The sequence below is a fragment of the Anoplolepis gracilipes genome, chromosome 3, assembly GCF_047496725.1.
Source record: "Anoplolepis gracilipes chromosome 3, ASM4749672v1, whole genome shotgun sequence".
Classification (NCBI taxonomy): domain Eukaryota; kingdom Metazoa; phylum Arthropoda; class Insecta; order Hymenoptera; family Formicidae; genus Anoplolepis; species Anoplolepis gracilipes.
In genome coordinates this window covers 8479216-8501899 of record NC_132972.1, presented here as the reverse complement: position 1 = coordinate 8501899, position 22684 = coordinate 8479216, and the positions used below count along the sequence as shown (strand labels likewise).

General features: G+C 32.8%; 3 protein-coding genes across 5 annotated transcripts in view; all 3 read left to right on the top strand.

Annotated features, from left to right (window-relative positions):
* Positions 1-483: 483 nt before the first annotated feature.
* Positions 484-7150, top strand: Scat (VPS54 subunit of GARP complex scat). Its single transcript, XM_072888291.1, has 13 exons — positions 484-982; positions 1267-1645; positions 1773-1875; positions 2262-2425; positions 2595-2794; positions 3182-3367; positions 3489-3615; positions 3726-3980; positions 4250-4672; positions 4791-5071; positions 5131-5348; positions 5449-5665; positions 5753-7150. Exons 1-13 carry the CDS (start codon positions 885-887, stop codon positions 6012-6014), a joined length of 2913 nt encoding a protein of 970 aa, XP_072744392.1. The 5' UTR covers positions 484-884; the 3' UTR covers positions 6015-7150.
* A 131-nt stretch (positions 7151-7281) lies between these two features.
* On the top strand, positions 7282-10810 carry LOC140664042 (cytoplasmic dynein 2 light intermediate chain 1). Of its 2 annotated transcripts, none has more exons than XM_072888742.1 (7): positions 7282-8171; positions 8515-8632; positions 8704-8805; positions 9125-9451; positions 9835-9992; positions 10108-10348; positions 10494-10810. In XM_072888742.1, the coding sequence occupies exons 1-7, from the start codon at positions 8155-8157 to the stop codon at positions 10563-10565; spliced, it is 1035 nt and encodes a 344-aa protein (XP_072744843.1). In that variant the 5' UTR covers positions 7282-8154; the 3' UTR covers positions 10566-10810. The 2 variants fall into 2 exon arrangements, with proteins under 2 accessions (XP_072744843.1, XP_072744844.1); XM_072888743.1 differs by having other exon boundaries at positions 8488-8632.
* A 1541-nt stretch (positions 10811-12351) lies between these two features.
* Positions 12352-22684, top strand: part of Numb (NUMB endocytic adaptor protein) — a 69438-nt gene continuing 59105 nt past the window's right edge. For both annotated transcript variants that reach the window (XM_072888967.1, XM_072888965.1), the window contains exon 1: positions 12352-12846. The gene's annotated coding sequence lies outside the window, so the exon portion shown is untranslated. The remainder of the gene's footprint in view (positions 12847-22684) is intronic.

Here is a 22684-nt window from a genome sequence, read left to right as displayed (position 1 = left end):
ATATTTAAAAAAAAATTAAGGCTGTTAGTTATTTTATCCTAGAAAATGTTAGTTTTATAGTTTTTTAAAAATGAATAATCAAATTCAATATTGCTTCAGCTATTGATATAAATAAATATTAAATTAAAAGTAAATGATATTAAATATTAAATATTTATGTATGTACTATTGTTGAATCAAGCATTGTATACTATAATTTGTAATATACACAATATTAAATCGCGTCGAATTAGAGATTATATACGAATCAAGCTTACTTACTGTCAGTGATTGCAAATACAATTGTGTTATCTGCAGAATAGACTCGATATATTCTAAAGCGGTCAATGTCTTTTGGGACGACCTGTAGGCAAGGAAAATTGGAATAACACAGGAGGGAAAATGACAGCAAGTTCTTTCATTCACCAACACGCCATCTGAAGAGGGCTATAATGACATGACGTTCCATGGTCCATGTTGGTTCGATTCAGTCTTGCGCGTGACGCTGAAGACGCGTGGTCATAATGTCCTCGAAAGAGTATCTCGTGCTCCGAGAAATACGAATTAATGAGTCATCAGAAATGCGCGGCGCATTGAAAACAATGACGCGTACTCATTGACATGATTCATGATCGCTTTATTTATGAAGGATAAGAACTTGATCGAAAGGGAGCTTAGGAGATCACATGTGAAGGGAATATCGTTAGTGACCTTCGCTGAGCCGGCTGTCTCGTTTTTGAGTTGGCCAACGTGTACGTATCGTAAAACGTGTGTATTCGTAAGTGGGGACGTGTACACGTTAAAAGCAGTCGTGCGTGTGAGAACTGAGAATCCCTCCGGCCGAAACAGTGCTCCGAAACGCGCCTCTCGATATCAGGATGGTGAGCTGAGGTGACACCCAGGCAATGGCAAAAATCGCGAAAGGATCCGACTCTGTACCCATGGTTTTCGTGTGCGAACATTGCACCAACCAGACCTTCAAGCAAATTCAAGACTTCGTTAGGTGGGTCCATCTGTCTAACGTCTGTCACTCACAACGCTCCGTTTTATTAAAATGACGTTATATTTCGTGATTTTCTTTCATATATAATTTATTATCGACAATTGAAAGTTACGTTTCAAAATTGTACAGGCTTTCGATATAATAACCGATAATTATGATGATGATGTAATGCATACTCGCACGTCACTTTAATAATACTTGAAAACTGTGCCTATTATTTTTAATTATATTCATTAGTATGACAATGCATTAGTTTATGACGATGATTTTGCAAATTGTTCTAGGCACTTGAGAGATCAACATTGTTCCAGAGAAGGTGGATCCTTTGTGTGTCTCTATGGCTATAATGGGGTGTGCACTAGTCTTCCTGTGGAAGGTGTCTCTGATAAGGATTATATAGCACATGCCACTAAGCACGCAATTATGCAACAGCAACGAAAAAGCAACGGTCAGTTATCCGAGAGCGGTTCGTCCTGGACCGTGTATTCGGCTGTGCAAAATCTACCTGCAGTTCTAAACGATCCGTTCAAGGGAAAGCAGAGTAATTTTTTAACTCGTACCTGGGGAGATGGATTTGTGGAAAAAGTGGACATTCCAAAGAGCCCTTACCTTCCTGAGATCACAATGCAACATTTCGAGACATATTTAAAAAAAATTGCAAGGGTAATTAATATTTACACTACTTGTAAGTGTAAAATTTCTTTAATGAATATTACTTTTAATAATTCCAATACGATTTTATTCCGTGTGTAAACAATTTAAAATCTATATTTTATATTTATTCTTTCAGAGATATCGAAAACATTCGCGTATGAACTCAAACGCAAATAGGCCAGCTACTCCGAATGAATTACTCCAAAATTTTCCGAACCTTAGGAAGGTGAAATCATTGGGTGAGAGGCTTTATAATATTTTATGTATTGTACATAGAAGCTGTACTCAAGAAAAATATTATTAACAGGGATATATTTTGAAATCAATGTAAGAGTAAATTTATCTTTTTATGCAAAAAATTGAGTTAAAATCCTATGGATATTTTTTTAGAATAAATATTTTAATAATCAAATAATATATATTCTATTCTTTTTCTACAAAGAATGATTTTCTCTTTTTCTGTTAAAAAATAAAATCTGTTTAAATTTAATTAGAAAAAAATCAGTTGTGTCTTATGCAATTACATATAAGTTTAATTCGTCAAAATCCTTTAAGCTTCAATATCAAATTTAACTTTGTATTATATATTTATCTATTTATATAACAACATTTTCTCTTATTTCAGATCGGCTGCAATTTGATTTAGCTAGTATTCCAAAGATTTTCCTAATACCGAATTTAGATCTTTCACAAAGGGACAATTTTGATGCTGTGTTTCCATTTGCGAAAGACGGTCTTTTAACCGAAGAATGCAATATTGTTTTGCACGTAAAGCAAATGCAAGAAAAGGTATAGTTTTATAAACGAAAGAAGAGTAGTCTTTGTTATTAACATTACATCTGACATTTGAAATATTTGATCAGATTATAGAAGGAATTATAAATATATGCACGCATGAAAATTAATTTCCAAGGTTTCAATAATCCGCCGTTGTATTACATAAAATATTCTGTAACAGCTTAGTCACTATCTAGACATTGTGGAAGTACGAATAGCGGAGCAAGTCGCGTCGAAATCTCAAGCCTTTTTCCATGCAATGACATCTCATGACGCGCTTATGGAACAACTCACTCAAACTATTACGGTTTTGAAAGCCCTGAGGAAAAATATACATCAAGTTGATAAGCATCTAGTCAAAAATTCTCTTGAAATTTTACGGTGAGTATATGCACAGTATACAAACTATTTATTCCAAAGATGCATTAAATAAGAATATATTTTAAAGAAATATGAAACATGAAAATTAAATGAAATGGAAATATAAAATAGCAACATATATTTAGCTCATAAATATATTATTATTGCATTTGCGCCACAAATTGAGAATGCATTTTGTAACTTATTTATTATTCTTATTATTGAACAATGTAAAAAGCTTATTTTAGATAAATCTTTTATTTACTAACAAATGAAATGCGATAATCAATCACGAACGTAATATTCTAACAACTTGTTCAGGATATTATGTGAATGCAATAATAATATTTAATTGTAAGTATTTTTTGAATGTAAATATTTTTCGCAATATTTGTTCTTTTCATTTAGCCTAGAACGAGCTAGATCTAACAGATTATTGGTGCAAGAGAAATTAAAACTTATGGCAACCGTGCATCAAAGCCAACCCATGATACAATTGCTGTTATCTACGCCGGATTACGTTGCGGCATTAGACCTTATTTCTACGACGCAAGAGATTCTCTTGCAAGAGTTGAACGGAATACATAGCTTTAGGTAAACTTCGAAGAGATTATTTTTCACCATCTATTATACGACGGTGCAATCTTCGTTAAGGAATACCATAACTAATGAATTATCACAATGTTATGTATCGTTATATGTTTATTTGATTTAGACATTTAAGTTCTCAATTAACTGAAATGGAGAAACTCGTGGACAAGATGCTGTCTACTGAGTTTCAAAGGTACGCGACAGCGGATCTCAATAGGCCATTGGGCGGCGAGAATACCGTTCTGGACGGTGTAAGTACTTGCACAATTTTTTTCGCATCGCATTCTATCCCTAGTTCGTAGCAAACAAACCTTCATACATCTCTTCCCAGTGAGATCATTTGTACGTCCTCAACGAACAGGATAAACTGGTTTCCATCATTTCTGGTCTACTACGTCAGAAACATTTTCAATTTGTGGATACGTACAAAGAGGAAGCTGTGACCACTGTAAGAGCCTTGACGAAGCAACGGGTGATAGAGGCCCTGGCAGCAAGCGACTGTTGTAGCGATCAGCAAGCGGCAGCTCTCGAAGTCGGGGGTCTCTCTTTGACGGAAAGATTAACGTTGCTCCACAATACTATACAATCTTTCACATTTCTTTTATTACGAGTTAAGGTACATACGATACGGAAAGACCGTAATATATGTATATTACTTCAGTCTTTTACATTATTAAAGGCACTATATTATCTAAATCTATTTTATATAAATATTAATTTCAAATATGAGATTTTGTTTTATTTATGTTATGGAAGAAATTTAATTACGTAAACTAAATAACTTTAAATATGTGATCTCGAGATATGGTGACTATTATTCTTTTGAGTTAAAGAGTGTATTTTACATATATACATATACGTATAATGATTGAATATTCTTATTAGGCAGTTCATGATGTGATGAGAGACACAGCGGACTTGTCAGCCGGACGTTTATGCGATGGCTCATTTGACGAATCAGTACTTGATAGATTACTGACTCAAGAAGAGCACGGGCGAGTAATTAACAAGCTCACTGATATGATTACCTCTATATGTGATTATTGTCACGAGCGAATGGGCAATCTACTTTCGGCGGGAACAAATGAGAAGGATAAACTTCACAATGACAAGATTATCGCTGATATCTCGCAGAATAAATTAGAGGAAAATAAGGAAAGTCAAACGTGGAACGATAAGGGATCTTGGTTGAGCGAGAAAGCAACGACCACTCAGGTTTGTCAACTGGCTAATATGGTGGAAGAATTCACGCACGCTTGTGAGAAACTTTGCGGCAAACAGTGTACTGCGTTACGATCGGCATTTAAGGTAAATTATTATTTTATACGTACATGTCATACATATTATTTGTACAAAATTGATTTTTTAGTGCAGTCAGGTAAAATAATTCTTTCATCGGCGTATCATCCGTGATCTCTTTTTACAGGCACAAGCGAGTAAATTTGTACAACGCTTTCATAATGAACGCAAAACTAAATTAACACTGCTATTGGAATCCGAAAGGTGGAAACAAGCTGACGTACCGTTAGAATTTCAATCGCTAGTGACATATGTATATGAGAACAAGTGCTTTCCGCTTAAAATATTTACACACGAGGATGACACGAAAAACGAGAGTGTAGAAAATTTTATCATGGTTGGCGATGAGAAATTCGCCGTTGTTGGTGCTGCTCTGATGCTTATACAGATGATACACGAGTACTGCAGGTAAAGACAGTATCTGTTCGTAAACTTTACATAGTGTAACGTATACGATCTCTTTTTAGAACCGGCAGTGAATTGGTCGCCTTATCTGGAACCATAGGAAGGCAATTAGCCGAATTATTAAGACATTATAATTCTCGATGCTGTCAACTAGTTCTGGGTGCAGGCGCAATGCAAGTTGCAGGCTTAAAAACCATTACAAGTACGATACTCGTATTGGCGGCGCGAAGTCTTAAGCTAATTTTGTGGTTTATGCCGTTTGTCAAAACGCATTTCCAAGGTAATTCTTAATGACATAAAATATATCAAATATTTTTATATCAAATCAACAATTTGTCACAATTAAGTAAAATATCCTCAATATAAATTTTAATACACAGCACTCACAGAACAAAATCCTAGTCGAGGATTTATTGGTACATCCGGTATAAGTGGAGGGGTGGCTTTATTAGATAGCGTTGAAAGGGACATTCGCGCGCATGTACGTGAGATTGAAGGAAAAATTCTTACTATCGTAGACAATTTATTGGGCGGGCAAATATCCAAATGGACAGCAAGACCTCCAGTGCCATCTAAATCTTTCAGAAATATTTCTAGGTAAATGTCTCAATGTATATTCAATTATGTGTGATTTTTATAATACATCCTTCTTCTAATATATACATATCTCTTTTGCTCACATAGTTATCTAATGAAACTTCACGAAGCCGTCTCTGGGATTTTGCCTACTGTCGAAGTACAATCTCTTTACCGTACGGTAAATTCATCATTCAAGGAGAAACTTAGGGAGCAATTGGTTAAGATGAACATAGTGAACAATGGTGGCCCGCAACACGGCGTGGTCACGTCGGAGCTCACATTTTATCTCGAAGCCTTGAGAAAATTAAAAGTTCTACCGAGCGAAGAGTTAAACGACGATTGGATGAATGACATATGGACTAGATAACATGCAGAGCGCGTGATATACTGCATTATAGAAGCAATGAAATATTACAGGAAAAGGTGACTAATCTCTGTGACACACATTCGTCTTCCTTGTATCATTCGTTATATCTGAAACATGAAACATACGACGTTCACCGATTGCCCGATAGATTTTATAAAAGAACTGTTACTGGCATTGGATTTATGATTTGTAATATCGTGAGTACTTTAAATAATTAATGCTAAATATCATGATACATATGCGCCGACAAAACGCGATACAGTTCCATTAATTTGATGTAAAGAGAACAACAAACATGATATTTCTATAAAATTAAAAATTGAAAATTCTTTTTTCACATAAATGATATAATCATAACTTATTTCCTATTAATTCCGACAAAATATTTTTTTTTAATAATATTTTTAATAACTTACATCATCAATTTCATATTTAATATTATAATTTTGTGATTACATTGGATAATCGTGTCATACGTCTCTCTTAAATATTTTTACCGACCATAGTGTTCAAGAAATTACTATAAAATACATATATAAATATATATATACATATATAAACTATGGAAGATATATTCATAGAAATTTTATTTTCTGGAATAAATATATATGTGGTCCTAGATGAAAAGATTGCAGAGAAAAACAGTATTTATTTTCTTTTAATATTATCCTTTACAAACATTTGAATGTATTGTATTCAATGTATTATGATGTCAGCAAAACTAAATAATTTGTAAGTTTTTTGTATGATATTGTATTTAGTATGCGCGCAGCTTACATATATTTCCAAAATTAGACATTTTTAAAAAGATTTTTTCATAATGCAAATTTCAACATCAATTAGATTGGAACAAATTATATAGCACATACAATGTATATAGAAATGAAAATAACATTTAAAAAGAATTTAATTAAATTTAATTTTAAAAAAAATTTAAACAAAGAATATGACTGCTTTAATCGTAACATGTTTATTATGTAAATCGATTGTGCATCGATTATAACCAATACGTTGTAAGAATAAAATTAAAAAATGTATGATGCGCGCCTAAAAAAATTATAAAAAAGATGCGTCATCATTTTAAGTTTAAAAAAAAGCCGCTTATATTACTTAATAAATTATGCTAATATTTTTCAGAATTTGTAATATCACAATTCTTACATAATAAATAATTTATAATACTTATATATATATATATATATATATATATATGTATGTATGTATGTATATATATATATATATATATATATATATATATATATATATATGAAGGATGATGTGTTTGTAATCATGAAAAATTTTCGTAAAAGATTCTAAAAAAACTTTTGCATATATATTTTGGTTTAAAAAAAAAGATGTCGAGTTGCAAATTGTAACGTGCATTACATTCCTGACTTCATCTAGTCTAAAAGTTGTACATAACGTATGCAAGAAGTAATCAATTTAATTCGTAAACAGATTCACAAATTTAGAAGACTATGCGTTATGATCCAGCGTAGATGGATATTATAAAACTCTGAAAACATTTTTTATCATAGGAAAATCAAAATTAAAGTAGTCAGAGTTGATTACCATAAAAGATATCTCCTCATGGATATTTCTTTACCAAGACTGATGACCTCGCGTTAGATCATCGCGCATACGAATGAAGCGTTACGTAGAAAAGCGATTAAACGTAGATATAAATTATACCTTGTACTCTCTTGCATAATGTATTATGAACATAAAACATCACAACACATCAACACATAAAGGATTAATGACACTGCGAAAATTGAAAGATAGAATAATGTAACACATTATTTATTTAAATATAATGAAACCTAATGCCTATTAAACTTTGTAAACCAAGACTGGACATTACATTAAGAAATGTCAAATAATATAGAAATTAATTATTTATCATTTCTAAACAGCTACATCGAAGACTGTGCTCTATTGCACACTATATATTGCATACCGAGAGAGATCATTCATCTATAATAATATAAATACAAATTTACATCATGCAAGAATGGTACGAATGATCGCTCACCTGTTTCTATAGTAACGAAAAGTAAAACATATTCATAACCTAGAGAAACATGGAATTGTGCGAATACAACTACAATTTATATCATTCTTCACTGTTTTAAAAACAATGTCTGCAGAAAATCGGTGATTAATTTATTCTGTATATATTTAATTCGTTAGTCCTTTGTATTATATATATTAAAGAAACATGTATTATTATAATGTACTATTAAATTAAATGATTATATCAAGCCATTAGTGTGAGAATATTTTTATAAAAATGTTTTTTGATTAACACACAGATCATTAATTTTTTACAATAATAATTTACAAATAAGAGATTCGGAAAAAAAAACCAAGAGTCTTTAGTAAAGATATATGCAACTTAATAAATAAATAATTTATGATACTCCTATTACCTATTATCTATTATACTTGTTATATATTTTTGATGTAACAGAATTACTTAGTAAAGTTGATGTTATAGTGAAGAATCTATGCGAGAAACTGCATTACGGCTCGCTATAGAGGAAGAAAATAGACGAAAGACTGATCCTAATGAAACTCACGAACGATCCATTATTATCCTTGGCAGTAAAGGAATTGTAAGTGATAAAATTAGGAAAGTGTATTGTATTAGTCGCGACGTACTTTGCATTTTCAGTTACGTTTCTAGGGTAAAACAACAATGGTATATCGATTTCTCGAAAAAGATGAAAGGCCAAAAGCAACTATAGCGATGGATTATTCGTTTGGTCGCAAAACTGTGAAAAGTTTAGTAAGTGATACACGTGTCAATTACATATTTATTTATCTGTAAAAATATATTTATAAACAATATCTTCCGTTCCTCTTTTTTTTTTTTTACATTAAAAAGTCGTATCATATATATCTTTCTCTCGTTTCTCTGATTACAAACTTCAGAAAATAAATTTATTTATGTGACAATATTAATAATTAATATTAATATATTTATAATTAAAATATAAATAATAAAATTTCTATTAATTTTATTAAAACTCTTGCTACTCCATTATTGAATTATTAAATTTATAAATAGAATGCTATACTGTGTGTGCGTATGCGCGTGTATGCAGGTGAAAAATATAGTGCACGTGTGGGAAGTGGGTCACTTGGCTTCTTCTTTGGTATCCGTCGCAATGACCGGATCTACATTAACACATTCTGCTCATCATACTGTGATATTGATGATGCTGGATTTATCGCGACCAGAGGAATTATGGACTTCCTTCGAGGAAACCCTTTCCGTACTACGAAGTGGTTTGAAAATGAGTTATGATCCCGAGACAATTCAAAAATTACGGGAAAAAAGAATAGCAAATATAAAAAAAGATATGGAACGCGGAGTTGATCCATTCCCGATGCAGATGTGCATCTTAGGTGGACGATATGATGAATTCAAGGTATTTTATATATATTTGCATATATTTATTTTCTTTTTATTCTAGATATTCAAGATTTGCTAGTTTTAATATAAAAATATATTTCAAAAATCACATATTTTCTTTTTATCACAATTAATAATAGACAAAGTCAAGGAAGTGCTATTATAATTTCAATTTCAAAATACTACAATTAATTAATATTGAACATTTATTTTGTGCCTGGTTTGATTAATTTCAAGGAAAGTGTATATACATAAATTATTACAAAGCTAACTTTTCAATAAATTTTTAATCTCTTCAATAAAATGACATACATACTCGTACATCTCAAAGCGTATTTTTGATACTTAAACAAATTTGTTTCAAATCTATGCGTTTCATTCTGTTAATCATTGCAATAGGAATTCGATTCGGATAAAAAAGAATTTATTGGCAAGATACTGAGAGCGATAGCTCACAATCTCGGTGCAAGTCTTTATTATTATTCTTCTAAAGATAAGTTTCTCGTGCGACGACTTAAAGATCTATTATCTCACTACGGATTTGGTTCTTCCTTTACGTAAGTCTTTGATACATATACTTGTAAATGGTATGCACTGTCTAAAATAATTTTAACGTTTATTGTTCGTTAATTCGTAAAATATATTATTAATATTCCTTGAATAAATCGCAAGGGAGGAAAAGTGCACGAATTATGAGAAGCCGTTAATGATGCCGGCGGGCGCGGATTCTTTTGGACGGATCGATTTGCAGTTTCCTCAAACGAGACCATCGGCAATTTTAGACACCATTAAACAGATTTACATCTCCCGCATTCCGCAAGTATCTAGAAGCAATGAGAGTTTGGAGGACCCTAGTAATGATCCTAACTTTAACGAGCCCATTATCGATAGGTTGAGAATGCAGCGAGAAGAGGTATATATACTTCTTATCAATTATATTTGTTTAATAATTAATGTTATCTTTAAGAGACAGATAGCATAGATTTAAAAGATAATTTAGAAATTAGAATTATATTTAAGTATTATATTTGTAAACTAAATAGATCATTTCTTCTCAGGAGATCAGTGTATTACTAAGTGATATGATGGAAGGTCGTATGCCGAAAATTCCTGTGCCTGATCCGATTTGAAGAGTACAGTTATTTTTGCTATGCATCCGTTGCATTTTTAAAACAATCAGCGCAAACGGTTAGAATAATTTGACTGACAATGAGATAATTTACAACATATATCTGTCTAGTGTAATATCTGTAATATATGTAAAATTAATTTAAAAAACTGTTTTATTTGCAATTATTTAACTGTATAATATGTACAACAAGATTCTTTTTTCCTAAAATTATAAAGCAATAAAGATGTAATTAATTCTTTATTATACATTATTCGTGCTGTTCCCAAGAGAGAAAAAAATTTTAAATATATTTAGCAAGCTTAAAACCTGCACCTGGGGTAACTTTATAAACATCTTTTCTTCGAACTGGTTCTCTCTCTTCCTCTCTCTTTCTCTGCTACATCAAAACTGTATCATTTTCTCCTACAGTCAACGTGTAAAGATAAAAAAATCAAATAACCACTAGATTCGCTTCTCGAGAGTAGAGTAAACTGATAAGAAAAGATTTGTAATATATTTTCTTGAAAAAAGACATGACAAGAGTACATTATAGGAGAGTACACATCGTACAGTTTGTAATATCAGGTTTCTTTCTCTTTCTTTTTTTCATAATATATATTAGTATAGTTCTCACTTATATTATGGTAGAAAAGATAAGATAATAACATTTAATTACTAATTATTCTGTAGTATGACATGTGTATTTTAAAAGAAAAATGAAATTAAAAGAGAAAATTTAAGACAAGTCTCTACAGTGAAAAAATAGAATTATCTGTATCATCATGTTAAATGTTGAATCGTATGATTTTACCGTTGTTAAGTGACTAATCTTTTACATCTATACTTTCTTGAACTTTTTTTACATGATAAAAAAAAATTGAAAAAATGAATTCTTGATATTCAAATTCAATATTCCTCGAAAGAATTTGTCTACATAAAAATTGACGTCCTTTTACAAGCTAAATATATTCACGTTTCACTCGAAAAAATGATCTTGCAACTTGAACAAAAATTTTCTAGGTGAAAAAATTAACTAAAACAGATAAATTATTAGCAAATACTATGATACTACATATATTTTTTTTTTGCACTTAATTAATTTAAATGACAGAGACAGAATTTATATCTGTACTATTAGTGTAATTTAGACGAAAAACTTTTCCGTGGTGCCTATCTTTAAGACCTATTGTGAAGAATAATTTTATATTTGTCATTAATATTTGGCAATGGGATCTAAATTTTATAGAGATATTGCTAGAATATTGCTGCTATAAATTCTATACGTGACAAACAATATTCTAACAGGTACAAAAAGTAGCGATAAATTGAGACATCTAGAAATCTATCTACATTAGCAAAATATTTTTTTGAGTGTTTATTTACGTTCTTCTGTATAAATAATTTCAAACATCTCTCTTTCTTTTTCTCATAAAATTGATTAATCTCAATTTTTTGTTTACATAATATGATTTTGTTTACAATATTATTCTTATAAAATAATTAACACTTTGCAACTTAGGGTATTTCAGAAACCGACTCCGCTCCTGTTTCGTTCGCGTTCCCCTTTCTTTATAGTGCCCTCAAAAACCCCACGTCTCTCTTTCACGCGCAAGAGGGTGGTAGGGGGGGGATTAAATGCGCCCCCGCACCGACGTGACGCTCACCGCTGATAAGAGACGGCGCGCTCGCGTGCACCCGTCGTGAATGGAAGCGCATGCGTACCCCGCTCCGGTCGTTCCCGATACGCGCAGAGTCCGTGAGCGTTTTACGAAAACGGGGCTCCGCCGACTCTCGGGGAGGGGGGGGGGGTCTCGGGTCTCGCCGCAAAGAGCTCTCTCTCTCGTTCCTCTCTGCTGTTTCTTCAGTGAAAATGCCGCCGCGATAGAGAGCCGCGCGCGTGCCGTGTGCTCTCCTCGGGCTCTCGTCGCGCATTTTCTCCCCGTGACACGAGAAAGATTCGCAATCGTCTTAGATTTTAGAAGAAATTCGTCCCTCGCGAGACGAAAACCTTGTCCCGCGATACAAGATCCCGATCTCTTTCTCCACCTTTCTCCGTCTATCTTCTCGCTCGGTTTCACTTCCTCCTTCCGCGTATCACTTTCCTGTTCCTCTTCCTCGTTTCTTTTCTTTCGCCCTTGTCACTATTCTTCTCCTTCCGTCATCCCTTACCCTTTCCCTTTTGTACGCACGCGGTTTGATCGAGTCCGCGAGTGCGTCACAGACCGGATCGCTTTTCGCGCCCGCGGATTTTGGACACCGCTTCCGGAGAACAGCGCTGTCAGGCGCACAGGTGTACGCAGGTGAGTTGCGAGATAAGTAGCAATTTTGACAGATACAAAGAGAACGAGAGAGAGAGAGAGAGAGACAGAGAGAGAGAGAGAGAGAGAGAAAGATTGCGATATTGGCGGTAGCACCGAAGGCTCGAGAAAGTCTGGGACACCGACAGAAACCAGTCACGACGAAATCTCGGCGATTTCGCGAAAATCGGAGTTATTGTGATACCGAAGTCGTGGCGGACGCACGCGCGCACGCGCGCGTGTTTTACGTCGCGCGACCCATTTACCTGCGACGTGCATCATCGTCGTCGGGGTTGCATCCTGGCCTCCCCACGGCGCGCTGCCCTCCTCGCCGTTATCGATTCCGGTATGAACGCGCCCTCCGCCGACAGGTATCTAACTTCCTGTCCCTCGTTCCTCTCGCGCGAGTCTTGAATCTCGCGTGCGTATCGAGACGATATGATCGATGACATTTCTACGGGCGCGTGCACGTGAGATTTGCTTACGTCTCGGTCACGCGCGAGATTGGTTCTCACCACGAGATTATCCGGCCGGTTATACATATACGTCACGTAACGTCGAGTGATCGCTTCTTTTCCACGCACATTCTCCTTTAACCGAAATGTTAACGGATAAGATTTACGGTTTTTATCGTGGCACAAGTTTTTTTCGAGCTTAAGGTAATCATTTGTTTCGAAACAACTATCAAAAAATGACAATGTAACTTTCTCTGTCATTTGTGTTGCTGCAAGATGATTAAAATGATTTTCATAAAACGAGTTTTTGCGATTTTGTATATCACATTTATTTAACTCACAGTTCTCTTATTTATATTCTGTTCATTTCTCTCTGAATTTATACATAATGATTCTCCTTATAAATATCAATAAATATCAATAAATCTGTGTGTTATACACATATATCATAGACCTCTTGCAAATTTAATTTTTTTTTTTTACAAAAAGTCTAGATTTTTTTTATAAAATGCCGGCCCGCAATTCGGCGCTTTATATTATGAAAAAACAAAGCTTTTTTGTAAGAAAAATTGATTGTTAGTTTACACAAAAACTTACTTTACAAAAAACTTGTAACGCACATGTATTATATATGCAGTTATATCCTCCTTTTAAATTGAACTTATATGTCATATTAAACTTAAGTTTTAATTTTTCTTACCGACGATTATTGATCGTCTCGCTCGATTGTGTTCTGGGAATGTGTTTACGTAAGCGAAAGCTTTTATAAACTCGAGAATTTTCGATCTTTTCCTGGATTTTTTTCTAAATACAGAAAGTTTATCACGAAATTACACTTGTGACGGGCTTATGTAACAAGTTTAATAATCGCCATAAAAGATATTATGTGTTTTTATGTACGTTTGTCTGATGATGCAATACTCTTTTTTAATTTGTCTTTTTTTTTTTTTTTTTTTTTACCAACTTCCATTTATTCAACTAAAACAAAACCATGCGAAAAATTCTCTCCCGCGTCTATTTCTGCGATCGTAGACAGTCCCACTCGTTGCGGTAATTAACGTTTCCGGTAACAAGCCGGTTTCGTGACTGTGCACTGTGCGGTACAAAAATGTAACTGTTTCTTGACCGTATGCGGATGCTTACCCACAAAGAAGCCGAGATCACACACAGGATCATTAAATGTCAGCATGTTTATTTGCGCTGATTTTAGTCGCGGGCGGATCAAGATAATTTTCCATCATGATGATCATCTGTGTACCTTTTTTTTATGATATGTGTGTGTATGTATGTGAACATCTGTATTAAATATTTCAAGGACATCTCGATGAATTTTTGCAATCGTTCGAAATTTCACATGTTTCCTAAAAAGGTATATAGGTCAGTTGTAAATAAAGAACTTGAAAATGACAATTCATATAAAGCAGTTAATGTACGAGACAGTGTATATTAAAATATATTAAAAATAATCTAAAAATAAATTTTATAAATATTATAGAGTTATTATATAAATATTATAAAATTATAGAACATTGATTTATTATTTTTACTAAGAATATATACTGTATCGCAAGAATCATTGAGACTGATGTATCACAATAATTTGATTTAACTAATATTAATGTTTTTTTTCTCTATTCCTTTCATAAATTATATTTTTAATCTCTTACTTTTTTATAGCGACTGGAACATGAAAATGTTATAGAGTGACTGCATATAAAAATTCACGAAAATAAAAATTTTAAATCTACAAGGGAAATATTTATTGTAACGTACAAATTAATTATTAATTTTATATTTAAAAAATACTTTGCACAATGTCAAATTTATGAGTCTCGAAATGTATAGGTTTATTAAATTTTAACGTTTTTTCTTAAATAATTCATAATATTTCATTGTTTGATTCTGATGGTTAGATACACACATACACATTTTTAATATATTTTAATATAAATTTATATTTTCATTCTATCTCCTATTTTACTTTACATTAATACGCAATATTTTTTATTATTAAACTACGAATATTTTAATAAAAAAAAGTGATACTCACTTCCCTTTGACAGCAGACATTTAATTATTTAAAATATTTTACAATAAATGAAATATATTTTGTATAAATTAAAATCGTTTCGAAACATATATAACATAAATTACATTAGAAGAGACGAAACTTAAAGTTTGAAAAGAAAAATAATTTATTATATGATTATTAATTATTAAATTGGAACACTACTTTAATTGAAAATCATTGTTAACTACACATTTTCTCTATTGCACATCAAGACATTTAGTTTGCACAGCTGACAGAATGTGAAGTCATCCTCAATACCGCACTCTCCGCATAATATGCAATTTACTCTCTTGGGATTCGATCCTGGTGAAATGAGATTCACGAATTGTCAAGTGGAATAATGATCTTAACGTTCGTGTAATACAGTTCTCACAATAGATTTTGAATATGTCTTTGTATGTTCTTCGTTTGTTACCAGGCTCTCTTGGATAAAGACTTTAAGTCTTCAAAGCGATGCAATTCTCTTCAACAGACATCCCTTTGCATTATTTTTTTCTTTTTAACTCTCTTCCTCGTATCTAAATATTAGGTTTTTACTCAGAGCCGCGCGAAACTTTGCAGTCCTCACGACCTTGATCTCGAATGGCTCGCCGCGTGTTGCCCGGTACATATTTTTAATTCCTGTCTGTAAAAGTCGTCTCTTGACGACTCAGCTTTTATAAGTCTCTATTTCTCTTAAATCGAAATATTCCAGAGAGATTCTAAATTTCATCTGCGTCTTTAAAAAAATATTACATATGCATGCAGTTATATTTATTTACGCTATTATATTTACGACAATTTTATTTATTATTAAATTAATTGAAGCTATGCCTTGCCACGTGCTTTGTCTCAATTATCTTTTGCATATTACGTGAATTCTAAAATTGTCATCTCTAGATATCCGCCATCCAAATCAATCGAAATGAATTTCTCACTCCTCGATGGCGTGTCCTTGTTCTTCTTTCGAGGAAAGATCCTGCGATACCAGTGAATTTGATTTCACGATGAGGATTATTTCGCCATGACGTCACGTTGTCAGCATATATATATATATATATATATATATCGTGGCGGCGACGGGAATCGTTCGGTTCTCTTGTAGACTATCGATCGCAGGTAGAACTGCGCGCCGGTGCGACGATGAGCATGCGACCATGCTCGTGTGAGCACGACGAAGTCAACAAACGCTCGAGATTACACATGGAAAGCAATAGGGGGGAAAACGTATGGATACGTACCTGGCAGGACCAGGCCACCAGGTCGCACGTCAATGCGGTATTTTCCTGGACACCGGTTTTTCAAAAATACTTTGATATCCGCTATTCACCTTTTCTACGTGATGAATAGCATAGTGGGACTTTAATGTGGAAATATATATTTCTGTCTGACCAAGAATTTGCGAAATATGAAGAAAAACATGATTTTTTTATACGTCGCGTGCACGACGATTAACACAAAAAATTAAAAAAAAAAATTATTTATTCCTGTGTGACGAAAAGATGTAATATAATTTGATTTATATTATGAATTTTACAATTTTATCATAAAATCTCGTACTAAAAATATTTATACAATCATCGATAACTTTGTGAATATTTAAAAAAATATTTTGAGTGAATTTTACATTTCTTTCTCTCTCTTGTTTTATTAACGTTAGTTTTACATAGCTATTAAAAAGTTCTCTTAAAAATATACGCTAGTAATGAATTAAAAACATGAGAAATGTCGATGATTAAATAGAATAACAGATATTTCACCGAGTAATTTAGGACACCTTCAAGAGTAACGATGACTTTTTCTGACGTTATTTCCGTGACGTATAACATATAGATAATAGCACTATGTAGAGCAGCAGTAGCATTGATTTCACGATTACATGCTATTCTTGCACCTCCCACTTTTCTAGGGCGACTGCATCAGCGCTAATTGTGCATACTCTTATGCAGTTTTGAATTATAAATCTCATTTTTAATCGCTATGAAATGTTCATATTAATTCATATTAACAATATAGATAAAGATATTTTTTAATAACTTACGTTTAAAACGTTTTGCACAATTCAAAAAAACTTTTACAAATATTTGATTTATCTATGAAGTACAGATAAGCGATTACAAATTTAAAAAAAATAATTATCTAGCTATAGCTCTATAGGTTTCTTGATTATCTTACTCGACGCTATAAAATTTATTGGTAATGAGATCTATTACTTATTGCCTACACTTACTACAACACTTTCATTGGCTTTAATGAGCCTGTTACATGCCTCTACCGGGAAATGATATATTTGCATGCACAAAAATAGAGAGTTCATGCGCCTTCGTCTAAGGTGCAGTCTCACCGATCGATTAATCAAGCAAGATGTCCTCCCACGCGTTAAGAAAAGCTGCGTGCATTAATTCTTGAGTGGCCCGGTCGGTGAGGAGAAAGAACTGGTAGCAACGTTACGAAAGGAAGGTTCTTCGAACCTGACCGAAGATGGTAGCAAGGAAGGGCGTTATCTGCCGCCGCGTTTGCAAGTTAATAGCCGTATTATTCGCAACGTTGCTTCGCTCAAGGTTGTCGTTTTATCATGTTAGCGTTCTTCGCACGCGTTTCTTCTGATTAAACTTTTCGAAACTATTTTGAATGGCAAACAAAATTGTGCTATCTTAGAGCGCGGATTTATTATTATTAATTCGATAGTAATAAAAAAACAAAGCACGAAAATTTCGAAATATTATATAATTGTGTGATCGCATGACACGCGCGTGTTATATAATGTTAATTTAAAATATTAATTAATTTAACGAAAGAATTTTCACAAATTATCCATATATATTTATTTATGCAATAATTATAATTTCTTTTTAGAGACCTGGAGAATTGCATGTGAAAGAAGATTTGATTATTTTAATACGCGAATTTATTGTGTTACGTACATTTTTATATCCAGAAATATAATAAAAATTATCGAATATTTTGTCGAATTGCGGCTTACGCAAGTTTCCAAAGCAAAGCCCGAGTTTTTTCTTCAGCGATATCGATTATCGTAACGCGCGCTTCTGCATACGGATTAACAGCGTGTCAGCGTTCTCAGTGCAGTTAAAGGCACGTTCCGGCACGTGGCAACCGGCACAATTATGTTCCATAACGAAGCAAACGTTCGTTACCCCATGAACAATTGGTTCGTTGTCCTAGGCGAGAGCCAAAGAGCGTGAAGCTCTCGAAGGGTTCGGCGGTGCACGTCGCTCTTTCAAAGAAACGAAGCTGCGAGTTCGCAAAATTAAACTGCAGAATTAAATTGCCGAAACTGCTAATCATATTTGTTTTAACAGATATATCTAGATTAAAGTATTTATCGCCTTTTGTAATATTTTCTTTACATTTGTACTGATAGTACTCTATGAATCCAAGAGGTACGAATGTTAGAAAACTAAAAAAGTATATATTATTTAATAATAAGTTAATATTTATTTAAGTATTGCTTAATAATTAAAGTAAATATTAAATAATAATATATTTTATTTCTCACATATAAATGTTATTTTTAAACTTTAATTACAGCGATTCTCTTACAAGAAACCGTATTATGATTGAATTGCAAGATTAATTTAATAAAAGAGCGTGTATGTAAAATAAAAAACTGTCAACTTTGTTAATATTTCAAACGTTGTTTTTGTAAAGTTATTTTGGATAAAGTTATTTTAGCCAAAAGCTTATGATACTTTTACATCTGTCGATGTTTGTATTCACCAGTTGTTCCGCCTGATTATCGGCCTGACATTCAATGGACGTGACTTTTACCGACGAGCTAAAGCGCGGGCGGAATAGAAGTATCTCGACAGAGAATGAAAGGAAATTTTTAAATGAAACAGAGCATGATAGCAAGTGATGGTTGGCGTCACTTTGCGATGTTCCGTATGATATCACTATACGCTTGGCTGGAGCCCTTCCTTACATCTCAAGTTTATATTTACTTCTGGCCACTCCCTTTTACCGGTAATCAAAGCCCAAATATCGTCGGCCAATGATCGAAGACGCTTTAGTTATTCAATAATTGTGGACTTTGACAACTATTGTTAGCATGTATGTCATTATATGTGGTAATAGCCAAAATTTTTTTTTTTTTAATTACGTCAATTGAATAAACAACGATAACCGTCGCAAAATTACGTAACTAACAATTACAATTTTAATCGATTAAATTATTTGTTTCAAATGATTATCGAAAAAATTAGATATTTCTTTAAATGCAATATGATTCTTGTCTAAAAAATATTTTTGTACATATTTGTAGTATTCGGGAAAAATATATGTGTGCGTTGCGTAATTATAAAATTGATTTCTCTTGCATGTGGAACGTCTTATCGTTTATATCTTCTGCATTTATTTCGTTATCGGTTCGTTATCTTAACGCAATGTCACGTTTTGCGTCGCTGATACTGTTTTAAAAAGATGTATTAAGATCTCTCTCTGTCTCTTCTTTCTTGACGATATATATATATAATCCTTAGAGAGAAAGCTGAGGAAATATTTAGTTGCGGCTTTAACTCTGTACAGCAGTTTAATTTACGGGAAGATCATTATACAATCTTGGTATCAGTTATACAATCTTAATGAAGAGGAGGAAGATATAAAAAAAGAGAGAAAAGAATTTTTTACGTAATATATGTAATTATAACATTTTTTTCGGTGATATTTTTGCAAATATAAATAACTCCTTCCAGAAGTAGATTTCTATATTTGAATTAGCTATTACAAATTAAATACGGTGAATATTCCAAACTTTCCTTTCGCTTTGAGTTTCCATTGTTGATAGCGGTAATTGTTTCAACATTTCGTTTACTCAACGGAAAGAACTTGACCAGCAATTAGTTTTAGCTGAGTTAACAGATTTTTTGCGCGGACCACATATATAGTTGGTTATTTATCTGGTTTGAAGTACCGATATGATAAATGGAGAATGGGATGCAATAGTACTCTTTGTACCGACCTCGTCTCTTCAAAACAGTGCATCGGTGCGATAGGTATGTTGTACATTTTGCTGTGTGATAATTTCAAAGCCATGTTGACCGCGACGCAACACGATGCGCTATATATGTATCCGTTTACACGTGACATTTATTTACGCGATATACGTGCTTCCTATATATATATATATATAGGTGTGTGTGTGTGTGTGTGTGTGTATATACATATTATACGGTGTCAAAAGATACTCGTATCCGGCGGCGCGTTGAATTGCAGGCGACATACAATCAAGTAGTATCGGAGTTTCAATGCATCGATTCTCGAAACCCGTTAACTCTTCCCTTCAAAATACTGTGAAGACGTTAAAGTTAAATCAAATTTTAATTATACACCTCATGATATTATAATAGCTTTGCCGCAAAATACTTCCCGATTACTTTTTTAACTATAGTTCTGCAAAATAATAAATAAAATAATTGTTTGACATATGGTATTGCGGCGCGGGGTTAGTGTGAAAATGTGTCGCGTGCTTCCGACATTAAACTCTACATGTCGGACACGCATTGCGCGTCATGATCAACAATGCTTGTCGCGAATTTTGACCGGCTTCGTTTTCACGCGGTAGAAGAATATATGGTGCACCCTTTGTCATCCGAGTTTTGTGAAAAATAATGCGGGCTTCTCTGTATATGTATATACATCAATTCTATACGTCATTTCGCTCACGTGTGTTTACGTAATGAAAACTGTTCTCATATTGCCGTCGTAAGAGCGTGACGGTAACCGAACTATACACAGGTAACTGTAGTGTCTGCCCCTTTCCACTTCTTGAATTAGCCACGAACATTTCATCATTGTCGATAAATCAATATCTTGTGTGGGCTATTAGAGTACGTAAGATGAATTGTTAATTTATTAATTTATTTTATTCCAATTATGAATGCTTTCTTTCGAAACTTTACAAATGCGTGGAACGCTTGATAATGAGAAGATGTGCAGCTTTTTTTCTATATTTCAATATATCTATGTTAAAGCGGCTTATATATATTACTATGTGTTCTGCGAATCGAGATCGAATCGACTGAGACTCATTGTATGTACTCTGCGATAAGACGACACAATTTGCATTCGTGATAAACACATTTCGTAAAAAGTTTATATAAAGAATAACGTTCGTGACGCAATGTATTGATCCTAAATACAACGAGGTATGAGAGAAATTTGAATAGAAAATAAAATGATAAAAATACAGAAAAAAAGAGAGAGACTAGAAAAAATATTTATTAATGTTAAAAATTACTAACATTGTACATACATTCACAAATACATGCACACACACATACACACAAATTCAGAAAGTGATTTATAATTATTAAATCCTGAGAAAATATACAAAATAAGAAAAAATATAAACTGAATATACTAAAATTCAAATTGAAAAATTCTCTTGCGAATGAAGCGAATGCAAATGTGCACCGAATATATGCATTTAAAATGCATTGGAATATTATATATATAAAATACTATTCCTCTCTCTGATCACAAGCAGACTCGAAAATGGAAATGCGAATCGAGCTTTTAATCCGCAATATCGATTTGATAATACGATGAAGTGAGATTTAGTACCACAGATTTATACACATAAGCGCATGTATACATACATACATTGTGTGCGATCCAATAGAGATGCTGTACTTCATAACTCACAATGCGAATTTATGACACGAGGAATGAAATCAAATAAAATAGGTGCATATAATGGATGCAATAAAACACGTTTCTTGTCACACATATTTTATAATGCAAAAAAAGAGATAATTAAATAAATAATTACAGTTAAATTCGCGGTGTTATTTCATATTTTTAAGAAATCGTTATATATTTTTCCTTGGAAATATGTACTGTAATATATTAATATTAATTAATACATACAATTAATAAACTGAATACTATTAAAAATTTTTTTTATTTTATATATTTTTTATTATGTATATATATATATATATATATATATATTTTTTCTATATTCTATATATCAGAAAGAGAGTGTTGTGTGTTTAAACAATTTGAAAAGAGATTTGAAATAAACGTATAAATGTGTATACATATTTTTTTAATATATAATATATATTTTGCGTATCTCTTGTGAATTATTTTACATCCGTCCTCTCTAAAATGGATATAGGTAATTTTACGAATAGCGCAAATGTATTCAGTGAACTGACCTTGTTGGCTCTCTGTTCGCTATTACGCAAATGCACTCTGTCTGTTACACAGTAAAGATGCTCACCGCGAGGCAAAACTGAACATAATGGAGACACCTCGTCACCTTCGACTCGAATATCTAAGCAGATCCATTATAACGTATCTCAAGGTCGTG